Below are 17075 nucleotides of genomic sequence, written 5' to 3' on the forward strand. Positions count from 1 at the left end.
ATAGTGTAGCAAATGAGCTGTGGTTTCGTTGCCCGTGTATTAGCGTTGTTGTTAAGGAAAGAGCGCATTCAAAATGAGTTTAGTTTTCAAGCCTTTAAAACACTAGCATGGCCAAGTTCACGTGCGCATTTGTGTCCTTTTGGGCAGATGTAAACTGTAATAGGCATATATCTGATTAATCTCATATAGGATGCGTTTGACTGAGTTTATTAATCCGCTAGCAAAGCTCTGCAGGGCGGTGTATTCACGGTTTCAGCTCAAATACAATGCCCGATATCATTGACTGGGTTATTTGAGACAGTTAGACCTATTTAGTTTCTTTTTCTTTAAGACATTTATGCATCATAATGTAGCAGTTATTTTTTTATAGTCATATGTTCATATTTGCATAGACATCTCATGTTTGTGCCAACATTCATTTTCGTAACAGTCTTAAACTAGTTTCATATGTCCATGACGAAGACGCCCCACACAAGCCCGCACTTGTTTTTGAGACCTATCGATAATCGAAATGAGAAATCCCATCCCTAAAATACACACAAAAGTGTGTCAAAATGCCATCTCGGTGAATATCCTCGTAAAAAAAGTGAAGCTGAGTTGAGAAAGAAAATGCACGTGTAAGAGCATATTGAATCCGTGCATTCGCTCTGACAGCAGCCTAATGGTGCATTTCCATTGCATTGTTTCCCACTGTATGGTTAGATTCGGTACGGTACGGTTCGCTTAAATAGTACCAGCTCGGGTGAGGCTGCAGATCACTGATTATTCAGAGAGATTCGCCACTACCATTATATGCTTTTTAGGGCTGTAACGATATGTGATATGAAATCGAAAATCGCAATACGCAGGTCCACGAACCTGTATCGCGATGTGAGAAGGCAGAATCGCGACACACCCCTTCCAACTCCCAGAATTATCCTTCCTGTCCAGGTCCAACTTTTAAGTCAGCATTATGGCAACATTTCAGCTACCCAGTGGAGAACAAGGATGGCAATCGTGTAGTTGACAAGACCCACACAATTTGCCGTAAGTGTTTCAAGAAGCTTCCCCAACCGGCCGGCAACGTGGTGTGAGCGTGGCGTTTCTGTTGCGTGTCATCCGCGGGGCGGCTGCATGGTGTTTTCTCTTTCTTTGCACACCAGAAGCATGTCTGACGCGGCGCTTCTGTTGGTATTGATGTACAGGAGGCCCTATACTTCATGTTAAATATATATTGCCTATTGGTACCGCAAAGAAAACGTCGGCAGTAGCCTATTGACCATACAGATATATGGTATTGACGGCAAAATAGGCTACAGAATACTGTACAGAATAAAACTGTTTTGTCCCCCCCATATCGAGGTTTGTATCGTACCGTGGGTCAAAAATCGTGATACGAACCGAATCGTGGGTTTGGTGTATCGTTACAGCCCTAATGCTTTTGTGAGAGTGATATAGCGGTTGAGAGCCTAAACCAGGGGTCCCCAATCTCGGTCCTGGAGGGCCACGGTCCTGCAGAGTTTAGCTCCAACCCCAATCAAACACACCGGAAACAGCTAATGCATTTATAGGCATTGATTAGCTGGTTCAGGTGTGTTTGATTGGGGTTGGAGCTAAACTGTGCAGGACAGTGGCCCTCCAGGACCGAGATTGGGGACCCCTGCCCTAAACACTTTGCTAAATACAAGATAAGTTTACCATTGTGCGCTGTCAAGCAAATCAAATCTGCGCTTTGCTGTACGAGTGCCTACTCTCGTTTTTAGCAGTATTTTGTTTTGCTGCTATCAGCCTCCTTTGAAACAAATGTATTCATCTTGTAGATAAAACATCGACATGCCGAGAAGCAGAGGCGGCACAATTACAGCGATAATTCTTTAATCCCACTTTAAAGCGGCGCTAACTGCAGTGGAAAACCAAAGCGAGCTGAACCGTGCTGTGCTGAAGCGAGTAGTACCACACAGTGGAAAAGTGAAGCCAGCTAGGCCGAGCAATACCATGCAGTGAAAAAATATTATATACTTTCTGCCATCTGTGTCATTTATGTTAATCCAAGAACAAAAGGCAAAAAGAAAATCACTTGCACTTACTGAAAAATCAGAACCAGCCCATGATTAATGTTGAACGTACTGAGACATTGTAAGGTTTATATTAAAACTTCATCACTCATGTGTCACTGCGTTCTCCCTCTTGATCTCAGTGAGTAGCACACTGCCCTAAAGTGCAACAATACGGCCCCTGAGAATCCCCGCGTCTACTAAAAGGGCCTGAGGGAGTGTGTGTAGGGCAGAACAGAGGCAATTTGAGTCACCTTCCTTTAGAGAGTAAAATTACAGCCAACTGCTTCAGCATTGAAGGATTTCTTCAGGTGTATCATGTCCTCTAAACTCCACTTCTCTGTGTGTGTGTGTGTGTGTGTGTGTGTGTGTGTGTGTGTGTGTGTGTGTGTGTGTGTGTGTGTGTGTGTGTGTGTGTGTGTGTGTGTGTGTGTATTTGGGAGACACCGCTAGTCAAGAGTTTAAAATGTAACTGACTAAACCGCTCCGAATACTACACTGAAAAGCCTTTAATTAAAACCAGAATTTTATACAAAATACATGTCTAAATTTGAGGTTTGCTTTTCACTTTTATTACTCATAGTTAAAGCTACAATAATATTTGTTAAAATACCTAGAGTAGGCCTGCACGATATTGGAAAAAAATTACATTGCGATATTTTTTTCCCCAACGATATATATTGCGATATTGAGAGCCATCAATCCAGGCTAAAGTCAATAATTACCATTCCGTGATATTAATGATTTCACTAATAGGCAAGCTTCATTACAAGTGACAAAAAGAAATGTTGGAAAATATGTGTAAACATGAAACTAAACCTCCAGTAGGTGGCAGCAGATGACCGTCTTAATGAGTGAGTCACTGAGTCGTTCATTCAAACGATTCATTCGAACGCTGAATCGTTCACACTTGTTGCTGTGAATGAGACGTGTTATGGGTCTGCTATGAACGATTTTCACTGCTGAAATAGAACAAAAACTCTAAATATTGCATCTAAAATGTAAGTGACTAAGTTAACTAGTTGTTTATGGAGCTGTCATATAAAATCAGTGTCATTTTCAGTCGTGATGGTATTGAGGAACGCTCTAGTGTTGTGATTTCTCCTCGAGAGGCTGCACGAGCGTCAACAGCGCGACCTTATTATCATCAGTTCATTATATATTATCCACAATCGATCGCCACTTACACTAAATTAATGCACAAACATTCTTGCATTTTGGTTATTCGCTAGTTATTTTTTGTTTTAATCAGGCTCTTGTCCGTCAGGCAAGTAAAATTCTCTTAATTGTCCCTTCAAAACACCCACATGTCCCGGACAAGCGTTAATATCGAGTCCTGGTTTGTATTCGTCGTAAAGAGCTTTGTGGTGCTGTTTTAAGTGATCAGACAAATTGGTGGTGTTTTCTTGTTTTGTGGCCACAACTATTTTGTGTCTATTATCAACTCAATGCAAAGTACCTCTTTTTGTTCAACATCCTCCTTTATGTAGCCAAAATAGTCCCAAAAAGATGATTTCTGGTACGCACCTTTTTTTCCCTCTTTTCCTCTTTCCTCTTCGTCACGCATTTTAGCCAGGAATGTTTGGCCGTGAGCGGTGAGCAGCGACACAGCGAACCAATCACTGTGCAGGCATGAGGAACGTGCATGTCACTCCAGCAACAAACTCGTGTTTACTGTGTGCTTCCTTAATACACCATGGGCTACTACCATAGACCATAAAAAAATACTACTACCCTTCACATCGCATGTTCCGGCGATGTGACTATCGCACACGCGCACATCGCGATGTCGATGTTAAAACAGAATATCGTTCAGCCCTAACCTAGAGTACCATATAAATACCATAACGCACTGATGAGCCAAAAGATAATGACCACTCACAGGTGAGGAGAAAAACAATGATCCTAACAAGGTGTCATGTCTGAGTCTAAGTCTGGGTTGATTAAATGGTAAGAGTGGTCAATATGTTGGAGGCAGGAGAAATGGACCATAGTGAAGACCTTAAAGATTTTGACAAGGGCCAAAATGGTATAGCTAGACGAATGGCAGATCATCTCTGAAAAGGCAAGGCTTGTGGTTTCCTCCTGGTTAGCAGAGGTAAGAACCTGCTGACAGCAGTCAGAGGAAGGACAAACCACAAATCGGCATATAGGGCTGCACTGGTCAGAGTTCCCAAAAAGACCCATGTTTACTGTCAAAAGCACCTTCAATGGGCACACAAGTGTCTGGAACTGGACCTTGGAGCAGTGGAAGAAGGTAGCATGGTTCCCATTTTCTTTTGCATCATGTGGACAGCTGTGTACATGTGCACCATTTACCTGGTACCTGGGGAAATAATGCCCCCAAGATGCACTGTGGGAAGCCAGTATGATACATGTATAATGCTCTGGGCAATGTGAAGCTGGGACACCCTGGGTCTGGCTATTCATAGGTGTAAAATTTGACACTTGCCTAAACGTTGCAAACTTGGTACACACCTTCATGACAATGGCTGATGACAGTGGCCCGTTACAGAAGCATAATGCACCCTGCCACACTGCACACACTGTTCAGGAATGTTTTGAGGAACACAATGATGAGTTCAAGGCAGGGATGTGGCAGTGAGGAAATTTTCCCACAGGTTAATCGACATGTGCCAACACTTGTAACACCGGTATCACCAGCAGGAGTGATGTTGAATTTTCCCCCTTTTAAATCACGAATTAAAATGCACATAGCCACACAGGCATCCATGATTGTGGAACCTACAGGACTTGAAAGATCTGCTGCTAACGTCTTGGTGCCAGATACCACAGCAGACCTTCAGGGGTCTAGTGGAGTCCATGCCTCAGCGGGTCGCTGTTGTTTTGTTCTTTTTGTCTGGCTCAACCAGACATTGGTGGGCAGAGTTAGAGTAAATAGCCTCTCCAACAAGGTGAACTACTTGAACTTAAACTGAAAAGACGAATCCCCTTTTAAATTCTAAATTACGTATTATAAAACATTGTTTTTGAGACTTATATCAAATATATCTATCTAATGAAACTGCACTCAGTTCAATTAAATAGATATATTTGAATACAAGAACACATCTCATATAAAAGTCCTGCACGTCTGGCCTGTTTTGCACAACCGTTAAACTTGAAGAACAACAAACACTGACAGACTGAATGAGATTGTGCAATCGATTTAAAACACATCCTGATTAAAAATGTATGTAGTGTCTTTAGATCTGACATACGTCAGAATGAAAATCAATCAAATAAACATGAAGCTGATCATCTATTAATTAACCACGGGAGAGAGACTCATACAGATTCATAAAGGTCATAAAGGTCAGCAAACAACGTCAGCTCATATTCAAACTCACCAACATCCATGGCGGTCTCCATGAAGCTCTTCTGCCTGGAGGCAAACTCCGCCAGCAGCTTCTGCTGTCTCTCTCTGGCCCTCTGCCGCCTGCACATGTCAAAACACAAATTATTTGCATCATTAACTTTAATTATCAAATATTATCAAGCAGCACTGAAATGTTGACATGACCATAAACCTATTACATCTGAAGACTGTTTGAAGGATGGAATTGACCACCGTTTACTCCAGCAGACTTTGAGGATGGCCATATATTCACTCTCAGAAAGTCATTAAGTCCAATGGAAATCCTCATTAGTTAAGGATGCACTGACAGAAATTGTGTTCGATTCATAATTATTCAGATTTCATGATGTTTTATGACATTTTCATGTTAACCAATATGATATAACAAATGTAAACTTTTAATGCTATGATTAGTGAACATTTGCATAGTTTTCCATTACCAATAATTTGGGACAAATATTTAAAGTGCTAATGATGTCAATTGCCCATGACATCACCCTAGCCTGGAAGAATGTATATTGTGCATTTCTCAGCAAAACCTTTGACTTTTTAGGGCTTACGAGAAGTGTATATCTCATTCGATTTGCTGCTGCTAGGGTGCGTCTAGATTTCTAGGCTAAGTGTATGTAAGATTGTGGCCAAAACTGGTACTGCTATCACTTTCAAATGACTGTAGAGCAGTGTATCCCCCTCCCCTCTGACTCGAGGTTGCCAGATAGGCTGCAGGATCAGCCGGAACGTTTGAAGCTGCAGCTGTGGTAACTAGAGCTGATCTGGCAACCCGAATGCTGAAACACTACTGAATCGTGATTGGTCGATAGGTGGAGGGTGGAGCTTCAGGCCAAAACGCAACATGTCAACATCAACATCAGTTGAGGGCTGCAACAACAACTTTTAAATGACAATATCCTGGCCGGACTACTGCTGGCAGTGATAGAAGTATTTGAAATTAACATGATTTCTTAATGTCTAGTGATATATCAGGGCCATTTTATGATTCATTCAAATGTATTTCTTACATACAGTTCCTTTAAGTAAAGTCTAAATTGTTTATATAGAGAACGATAATGAAATAGATTGCCTTTTTCATAGGCTGGTAAAAAAATTGGCGGGTGGGGAAGAGGGGCGTTGAAAATCCTGAACAATCCTGGCAACAACTGAAATGTATCTGCTCCGAATAAAGTTTAATCAAATGAAATATGACACCTTTGACAGGGAACACACACCTCTCTTCCTTGTCCATACTCTTCTTATCTCCAGGACTGTTCTTCTTGGGTGGTACAGGTGGACAAACCTTCCCACAGATGTCCTGTAGGCATCTCTTGCTGTGCCGGCTACGGGCGGCAGCTTTGGCCAAGATTCTTTCGATGGCCGTTAAACCATCTCCGTGCGCGTGATGGGCCGGATCCACCTCGGCCAACCAGCTCAGAGACAGAGAGTTCTGCTTGGCCGACAGTTTCTGGTGCAGTTTGACCAGGAGCGACAGCATGCTCTCCCGGATCTCCAGGATCTCCGTCACCAGCTGCGGGGGCGAGCCCGGCGGCAGCCAACGGGAGGACGAGGACTTGGGCCGCACCGCCTGACTGGCCTCGTGGTTGCTGCGATTAATGATCTCCTGGAATTTCCTCCTGCGCTCCGCCACTAGACTGAACACTTGAGCTTCACGCAGGTTCTGAGGAGAAACCACAGATGGAGATTAAACAGGTCCAAATGACAAATACACATAGCTGCAAGAAACGATTATGAGGCCACGCACACCAAAGTCACACTCATGGTTACGTTGAAAAGATTTGTTTGGTCATAGTCATTCAGAGTAAGTCATTCACAATGCTATTAGAGCAATAACTCACTTGAGGGTGAGTCAGAGTGTTAAATCATTGTAAAGCAAGTTTAAAAGTTTTAAGTTCATAGACAGAGACGGATGGATAGATATTTTATATATCCATTTTATAGTAGATTTATCATCATTTATACTGTATAACTCTTGACCAGTATGTCGCATTCATTGTGATTCAATGTGACAAATGTGATATAGCCTCACTTCCTGCTTGGCGCCTACAATGGGGATTTTTGTTATATTACTTTAAAGAGACTATGGGGTGCCATTTATTGATAGTAAAAGATTCAAGGGCATGACACACCAAACCGACATCTAAGTGGCGACGAAAGCCAAATGTGTTGTAGCCTAGCGCATTTCTGGGCCAAAAATCTGAACTTGAACACACCACTAAGACTACAGCCAATGACCAACTAGCATGTGCGCAACAGCACAATAACTCCCTATACCAACAGGTGGCAGTAGTCTATGGCCCTGTCCCAAATGGAACACTTCATATGCACTTTCGGTCTTGCAATGGACTTGCAATGGCTGCCGTGTGCGCAAGTAAGTTAAGTCCCTAAGACCGTAGGGTGTCCCATTTGTCAATTTAGGTCTCAGACCTAAATTTTGCAGTCGATATGCACCCTCCATGTGCTCTTTTGCGGGCTACGCTGTGGACTTCTTCCCGACAGTCAAAGCGCGCGTAACGTCACAAAAGTCTGGACTCGAAGGAAGACTGCGAAGGTTTAGGGTGGCATTTGGGAAAGGGCCTTACAGTCTTGTGGACTTACAATGGCTGTCATGTGTGCATGTCCATTAAGTCCATGACACTGTAGGGTGTCCCATTTGTTATTTTAGGTGTCAGAAGGCTGCTCTTGAACGCCCTCCTTTGCGGTCAAAATGGCCCTCGATGCGCACTTTTGCCGAGCCTGCACTAAAGCGAGCTCCGCAGAGGACTTCTTCCCGACAGTCAAAGCGACTTTATGGCATGAGAGTGCAGACTCGTAGGAAGACGGCAAGTGGTGCCATTTGGGACAGAGCCTATATTTCTCATTCAAAAAATTTGCCAAGCTGAACATCCAATCGGAGCGATCTGTCTCATTGACTGCATGGCAGCAATTCAACATGGTCAATCAGCCAAAAAGCCTTTGACAAGCTCTGACTACTGCCAACAGTGCACTCAACAACATCCTGAATTTGGTCTACGACCAACCATTGGATTGGTGTGTCATGGCTCGGTAAACAACTACACTTTTAGTTTTAGGGTAGAACTACAACAGTCAAATATATCCATCTAGAGAATGTTTCTGGAAAGGCAGTGCATTGTAATGCAAAAAACGTGTTCTGCAAGAACAGTCGCTTACAGCAAATAGGTCTGGAAAAAAAATAGGTCTGAAACTTGCATGTGGCTCAAATGAGGATTTGGGATTTCTGAACCGGTTAGCAGCCCCATAGGAAGATCACTTTGTCTCTCATAAGAAAGTTATTAGCAAGCGACATTTGCTGCCCAATGGGGGAAACAGAAGGGCAGGAAATAAGATCACAGAAGGACTTGCTCAAGGTTAGGCCTGACAATGGTCTTAAAAACAGCAGGGTCCCTGTGGATACTTATAAAGTCTTAAGTTTTATGAAATTTACAGCCATTAAAAGTCTTAAATATTGTCAATGGTATGTCTTGTCAAGGTCATAAACATACAGACAGAAAAACAGGACTCTAGAACTAGCGTATTGTGATTGATTATTATACTTCAAAAGGCTGATATAATTAAAAGAGATTATTTAATTAGAGTGAGCGCTGCACATATCAAAGCAAAAGCATGGCGGTGTCTATAGGCTCTTGGTTTCAGAGTAGTTTGCAATCAAAGAATAACATTTATGCCAAGAAATTGCTAATGATATATTATTGATAGATTATGATTAAGTGTAATGGTGTTTATATCTCCTTTCTGCAAAAAACTCAATTCTAAGGTCCTGTCCCAAATGGACCCCAAACCTTCGCGGCCTTCCTCCAAGCCCACAGTATCATGAATAGGTCGCTTTGACTGTTAGTAGAAGTCTGCTGCGAGGCTTGTGTGCTCGCCAAGAGTGTGCATCAAGGGCGCATATAGGCCGTAAATGGGGATCTCGCTCGCACCATTCCGAAACCTAAAATGAGAAATGGGACACCCTATGGTCTTCTGGACTTAAGATATGCATATACGGCAGCCATTGTAAGTCCACAAGACCACAAGTGCACATGAAGCGTCAGGGCCTAATAAGCTCAGTGTAGGTTTGTGAACAAGGGTTACCAGAGAAACCACAATAATTCTGTAGCTCCATAAGCACCACCTGCTGTCAGAGAGTCCATCTCCTGTTTTTAACCAATGGAAAAATTGGCCCATATTTTTACATAGCACAAAATATACGCAGTGTTGTTCACCGGTGTACTGAAAAGAAGCTAATGTGCTTTCTGGAAAGCTTAACATAGATTTTATATATAAATATAAAGGCTGAAGTGTGAGGTTTATCATAAAACTATGATTTGCCAAAACCTGCATTATCTGAACTTGTTTAAAATCATCATTTACAGTCATTATACGGTTTATGATGTTATCATAGACAATGACCTAACCCGTCCATCTGGGGTTATTTTTATTTGTGCAGGTCTTAAAGGTCTTAAAAGCCTTCATTTTGATTTTAAAAACCCTGCAGATTCACTGAAATAGACTTGCTTTACTCTAGTTTAAATGTATTCATGAAATTTCTGACCCACGATTGGCAGGACATATTCTGGAATCAAAATAATAAAAGACAATTCCTTTACACGTAAGAAGAACTAACCCTTTCGGTGTGTTTAATTAGCATGCTAATCTCACTGAAGCGAATTAATATTTAATAATGAGCACTGAACCCCTGACCGCTCTGCTCAAGATTCATCATTATCACCATACATCACTGGAAACACATGCAGTTAATGAAAACTTCCTCTCATCATCGCCTACACTTATCTCTGAGCTCGTTTGAAACATATGAAGGAAAAAAAGAAAAAGGAAAAAATGCACACACACTATGAACACAATGTCACACGAGAGAAACAAAACAGGCAGGAGAAAATTGGACAGATCAATGTACAAAAGAATACAAACAAACAAAATGAAACCCCAAAAATAAAACCAAAAATAACAGAAAACAAAGATACCACGAGCTACATGACGACCAGTGCTCTATTTCTTGTGCACTTATTTATAATTGGGTCAGTGGCATGAATGTTTTATGTGTCTGAATCTATTAATTCATCTCTAAAATTCTGTGCGCACGTTTTTTTCTGAGAACCAATGGCTTGAATAAAACTCTTCTATGCTAAACATATTTTCATTCATTATATTGCCAAAAGTATTGGGACACCCCTCCAAATCATTGAATTCATGTGTTCAATCACTTCCATGACCAAAGGTGTATTAAATCAAGCACTAGGCATGCAGACTCTTCTACAAACATTAGTGAAAGAATGGGTCGCTCTCAGGAGCTCAGTGAACTCAAGCGTGGTACAGTGATAGGTTGCCACCATTGCAATAAGTCCATACATGAAATTTCCTCACTAAATATTCTACAGTCAACTATTAGTGGTATTATAATGTAGAAGCAATTGGAAACAACAACAACTAAGCCACGAAGTGGTAGCCCACGTAAAAATCACACAGTGGGGTCAGCACATGCTGAGGGTCACAGTGCGCAGAAATCGGCAACTTTCTGCAGAGTTAATAACTACAGACATCAAAACGTGTGGCCTTCAGATTAGCTCAAGTACAGTGTGTAGAGAGCTTCATGGAATGGGTTTCCATGGCCGAGCAGCTCATCTAAACCTTACATCACCAAGTGCAATGCAAAGTGTGGGATGCAGTGGTGTAAAGCACAATGCTACTGGACCCTAGAGCAATGGAGACATGTTTTCTGGAGTGACCAATCACGCTTCTCTGTCTGGCAATCTGATGGACGAGTCTGGGTTTTGGTGGTTCCCAGAAGAACGTTACTTGGCTGACTGCATTGTGCCAAGTCTACAGTTTGGTAGAGGAGGGATTATAGCGTGGGGTTGTTTCTCAGGTGTTGGGCTTGGCCCCTTAGTTCCAGTAAAGAACAGAATGTCATTAAAGTCCATGAGCATGTAAAGGCAGGCGTCCCAAAACATTTGACGGCTAAATGACTGGGTCAGAGAATCTCTAAATCTGCAGCTCTTGTGGGCTGTTGCTGGTCTGCAGTGGTCAGTATCTATCAAAAGTGCTCCAAGGAAGGAACAGTGGAGAACCGGCCACAGGGTCATGGGTGGCCAAGGCTCATTGATGCATCTGGGGAACAAACTCTGGCCCATGTGGTCTAGACAAACAGAAGTTTGCTCAAGAAGTTAATGCTGGTTCTGAAAGAAAAGTGTCAGAATACACTGTGCATCTCAGCTAACATCTTGGTGCCAGATACCACAGCACACTCTCAGGGGTCTAGTGGAGTCCATGCCACGATGGGTCAGGGCTAGGCTTGCTATGATAGTTGGTGTTACCGGTGTTACTTGTGTTCAGACTCAACACTGGTTACATCTCTTGCCAACCGTGGCACCGTTGTTTAGATTTTTTTTTTAGTAATAAAATAATTTAGTTCAGTTAGAGAACAGACAATACAATTTCAGTACATGCATATGGAAGCTTAACTTTCACAGAATTAATTGAAAACCCTCGCTTTACTCCCCTCTGTTATTAATTGTATTATTGTGTGTGTTACTTTCGGTTAGATAGAATTAGTGATTTAAAAGCCTAGTTGGTGATACCATGGAAAGATTTCCTCACAGTCACATCCCTAGTCAGGGCTGTTTTGGCAGCAAAAGGGGGATAAAAATAGTACAGATCGCTTAACAGAGAGCAAAACACAAGCGCTCAGTCACTGTTAAACGAGTGAAAATATATCTATGCTAAACTTATACTTAGCCTCTAACACACACAATGTTGAGTAAAATCTAAGAATTTATTAGCCAAAGGCTTCACCCAGATTGAAGATTTAGTTGCATATGCAAGTGATTTACTCGCATTTTTAGAGGGTTGTAAATGTAAAAAGGATTTGTAAATCAAATTAAAAATTGGTTCCCCTGAAAAATATTGTTTTTCACAAATGTAAGAAAACATCAAGAATATGACACTTCATTTCTAAAATCTTGCACATCCATTTTTGAGCCATACGTTTCCTTCCAGTTTTCATCCTCTCAGATACCCTTATTTGTCACAGACCCACTTCATTGTCATTACTATTTTAAAAAATTGAGTAGCACAGGAAACGAGCAACAGGTCTTTGAATACTGCAAAAAGGAAAAAAAGAAAAGAAAAAAAAGAAAAAAGGGCAGTCTTCCTATTTCAGACCATTCCATAGTTGGTTATTGAAAACAGAACTCTTGAAATCAATGCACATCACTGATAAAATCATTCCCAAATCCCTCTACCTCTCTCCAATTTCCTGTGAGCCTTCTGGAACTCTGTGGACGGAGAGACATGTCATCAAAACAACAGCATATAGAGATCGACTTTTACAAACCCCCCTCGTGTGTGTGGCGACCCAGTCTACGACCCCTACAAACCCTGAGCCTGCAACCAAACAGCATCTGCCTCACCTGACCGAAGGTGGCGCTCTCAGAGCTGGTGCTGGGGGGAGTTTCTCGCTCTCTCTCCCGCTCTCTCTTTCTCTCCACCTCAGGGGCCGTCTCAGGCACTCGAACCCGCACATAGTTGATGACGTGATGGAGGTTAGACAGCAGGCTGGTGCCCGGGAACCAGCTGTCATGGCAATGCTCCTCGATACAGGGCTCCTGCAACAGAATGAGGGGGAAAACAAATACATCAGCATGGATGACAACACAACAGCCTGGATTCGGGGAATAATTTTAGCTGGCTGCCTACCACAAATAATCTAGGGCTCAAACACTGGACTAACCGTGTCTTGAAAAAGACGGTTGCTGACAAGTGGCTAAATGGGACTACTCTAGGATAAAAATGTGCAATGTTGTTGTGCTCCGGTTGTGAGAGTTTTTACACTATATACTTTCAGAACTGATTTTAGACTTAAGTACTACTACTTGCTTATAAATCACTCAATGGCCTAGGACCTCAATATATTTCAGATATGCTGATTTAATATATAGTCAGTTAGAAATACCAAGAGTTCACTCAAAGCAAGGAGAGTCTGCCTTTAGCTATTATGCCAGCCGTAGTTGGAACCAGCCTCCTGAACAGATCAGATGTGCTCCAACAGTAGCCACATTCAAATCCAGACTCAAAACACTTCTGTTTAGCTTGTTTTAACGTTTACGTTGCCTTTATGACCTTTTTTGGATCTTTTAAGCTTTAAGGGAATGGACTTTAAACAGAGTGACAGAAATCTCTCAGGTTTCATCAAAAAATACCTTCATTTGTGTTTGGAAGATGAACAAGAACCTTATAGGTTTGAAATTACATGACGGTGAATACATGATGAGAGAATATACATCTTTGGGTCTGTTAAATCTTGGACAAAACTAACTCCATAAATCATATAGTTAGTAAATCATACAAAACTAAATCATATAGTTTCCATGACCGATACATAATCACATTTTTATATAGTGAAATACTGATATAACGATATTATTACACCTAGGGATGTCACAAGCACCAGTACTTCGGTACTGAAATTTTTAAAAATGTGACGATACCAGCATTTCTGTAGTACTGTAGTACCGACTCCCGAGTATATTCGGTACCCACGGCTGCATTTAGTTGCTTCCGTGTTAATCTAAGCACAGGGCACCAGACTGTAGCTGATTATATACTAGTGTATGTGAATATTAAACTGCAAAATACTATTAAAATAGTACTCCAGCATGCTCTCTGTTCTGTGTGAATGACGGGCGCCAATGCGCGGGCGCACACACACACACACCACACGTCACTCGCTCACTGTCTTTAGTCTCTGCCAACTGCCGTGTGTCACTATATGAGGACCAGTGGTGTAAAGTAACGAATTACAAATACTCTCGTTACTGTAATTGAGTCTTTTTTCTCAGGAATTTTACTTTATTAAAGGGGGGGGGGAGGGGGGGGAACACTCAGTTTCAGTCAATCTCATGTCAATCTTGAGTACCTATAGAGTAGTATTGCATCCTTCATTATCTCCGAAAAGTCTTTAGTTTTATTATATTTATAAAAGAAATATAGGCTGTACCGAGTCTTTCCGGAAAAAAACAAGCGGCTGGAGGCGTATTCGAGTGGGCGGAGCTAAAGAATGACGAGCGTACACAAAGCGGTGACGTCCTCAAGCGTGGAGAAGAAAACGCTACCCTAAATAAACCATGGCTATCAATCAGATTCAACTAATACAGATATGATCCAGAATCAGATCCGGAGGCTGAAATAAATTGAACAGGAGAAACAGCAACAGCAGGACGTCCGTCTCTGTGGTATGTACTGTATTTAGTGGCCTGTCAACATTTGCGCTTGTTTACTCGCAGTATATGAGGACATGATTCGGTTTATGGACTATTGTATGCGACTAAACCTTAGCAGTAGCAAGCAAAACGGTTTTGCACGTCAGACTAGTGTAACGTTATACAGAGAACAACAATGGAGTCCGTTAGCGCATTTGAATGACGAAGCACGCTTTGTGAGAACGCTAGGTTTATGTTTGGGTGGTTTTACAATAAACAAACTGACACCTATAGTGGTCAGCTAAACAAATGTATTTAAACACACACCATAGATCGCATGCTCCATTGATAAATTAACTACACACGATCTGTCGTTTACTGATGTTTACTCACGCGACGATAGCCAACAGCACAGACATTTGAAGCAGTTTTACTCACCGGCTGCTTCCAAAGCAGGACCGAACCTTTATCGCTGGGACCACTCCGTCAAAAACACACTTCTTTGGTATGATTTGGTGAAGTCCTGTGACAGCAGTGACTGTGGAAATCCACTTTTGCGACTCGACTGAAGCGATGTTGTGAAGCTTCCCGTCATTTATGTGTTCAAATCGGTTCAAATGCAGCGCTGCCTTCCGGGAATGCTGTGCTGAAGCGTTGAAGTCGCTCGACGTCACCCATAGGAATAAAGTGGAGCGCGGCGCCACAGAAGTGTTGCACGGACGACTGGATCTGCGCCTGAGAGAGTGTTTATGGGCGTGCATTTCCTCTCTCGCTCTAGTCACGCACGCGCGCACCCTACCGGGAGAAGAGCCCGTATGGCCCATACAAGGACCTTCCGCTCTTATTAACGTCAAGTAGACCCATACTCGAAAAAAACTCTCCGAAACTTGTGAGAAACCGGAAGGAGTATTTTTGACACAGAAATACTCCATCAAATGTCCAACTTAGTTTTTGAAACGTTATCTATGTTTAGGATGGGAATTAGGGGTGTCAACAATAATCGATTCGGCGATGCATCGCGATGCTTATCTTTCACGTGATATTTAAACAAGTTGATAAATGTATCACTTGATTTATTAAACAATGTGTAATTTTTAACAACAGCCTTTAAATGTTTATGTATTATTTACTTATAATGATTATCATCATAAATAATAAACTCATTAAATTCAATAAAAAATTTTTTAAAATAGTTAAATAAAATAAAAAATAAACATTTTCCTCTGGTACCAAAATTGGTACAAAGTACCGTCGAATTTGTATGGCATTGGTAACAACTACTGGAATTATGGTACCGTGACATCCCTAGTTACACCCCTAGTTTTTAAGTAAAAATGCTTACCTCTTCCACTTTGTCATCCTGGACCTGATTATCAAGTCCCAGTTCTATCAGGTACAGCACCATACACAACACATGTTCAGACATGTTCTGATGATCCATCCAGATCTAGACAAACACAAACATAGAAAAGTTATCAAAGATAAAAAAACAAAAAACAATGGGAAACCAAATTCGTATATGACAAAATATTAAATAAAATGATGCAAAAGAGCAAAGTCATGAACTTTTCTTGTAAATTGAACCACACACATCTCTGCTCCGTGATAAGTTTCACCTTATAAAGCAGTGTAAAGATGACGATATGTAGGGTTTTACAGTGCAGCAGGCGCACCAGTCCTCTATAGCAGGGGTGCAGGGGGGTCCTCTCCTTATAGGGCGGCCAGGGGTTCCCCGTATTAACGCCCGACTGTTTCAAACTACAAAAGAAAGACAATAAATACTTAATAGACATTAACTAAATCATACAATTTGCTTCAGCAAGCATGTCTCCATACTAATTCTAAAAATCTATATATAAACATATTTTCAGTGTAATTCAGTAAAAAACCTGAAATTAAAAAAGTTCACCCAAAAATGACAATTTTGTCATCATTTACTCACTCCCATGTCATTCTAAACCCCCATCACTTTCTTTTGTTCATGTTTAGCTGTTGTTTTCCAAATGATGATAATGAATGGAGAATAGGGCTGTCCATCTCCAAAATGACAAAAAAAAAAAAAATCTGTGTGCAAATTTTATGCGATTTTAAACATTTGAACACAAAGAAGAGACAGACACAGACAGGCTTCTCATAGTAAATAATGAGCGCTATATAGATAATATTCTCCTAAACACAGTCAGTTATATTTTAAGACAGCTGAAAAGAAAAGATGTGCAACAGTATGAGATCCGTGCAGTTCTTAAAATTACGGCAGATTTTCCTGATGCTGTCTCTAAACAAAAGCCAACAAGAAAATTCACTCGCTGTTCTAGACAGAACTCACTTTTGTAACCATTACCATATTAATACCATATTGATAAAATCTATATTACATTAATTAAATGTATAGCATATACTTTATTAATAAAGTGTAGTGTTATTTTACATTTGAATAGTTTCCTGTAATCCTAA

The 17075-nt window shown here is 41.3% G+C and overlaps 1 protein-coding gene across 4 annotated transcripts in view; it reads right to left on the bottom strand.

Annotated features, from left to right (window-relative positions):
- The window catches only part of ubr3 (ubiquitin protein ligase E3 component n-recognin 3), a 120736-nt gene that overhangs the window by 73395 nt on the left and 30266 nt on the right, over positions 1–17075 (bottom strand). For 2 of the 4 annotated variants that reach the window (XM_067443212.1, XM_067443210.1), the window contains exons 20-25: positions 16238–16379; positions 15964–16068; positions 12834–13028; positions 12666–12698; positions 6618–7063; positions 5384–5472 (exon numbers count right to left, since the gene is read on the bottom strand). In XM_067443212.1, the coding sequence (XP_067299313.1) occupies positions 5384–5472; positions 6618–7063; positions 12666–12698; positions 12834–13028; positions 15964–16068; positions 16238–16379 (1010 nt within the window). The remainder of the gene's footprint in view (positions 1–5383; positions 5473–6617; positions 7064–12665; positions 12699–12833; positions 13029–15963; positions 16069–16237; positions 16380–17075) is intronic. The other 2 variants (XM_067443213.1, XM_067443211.1) reach the window with 1 other exon arrangement.

The sequence above is a fragment of the Pseudorasbora parva genome, chromosome 5 (genome assembly GCF_024679245.1).
Source record: "Pseudorasbora parva isolate DD20220531a chromosome 5, ASM2467924v1, whole genome shotgun sequence".
NCBI lineage: Eukaryota > Metazoa > Chordata > Actinopteri > Cypriniformes > Gobionidae > Pseudorasbora > Pseudorasbora parva.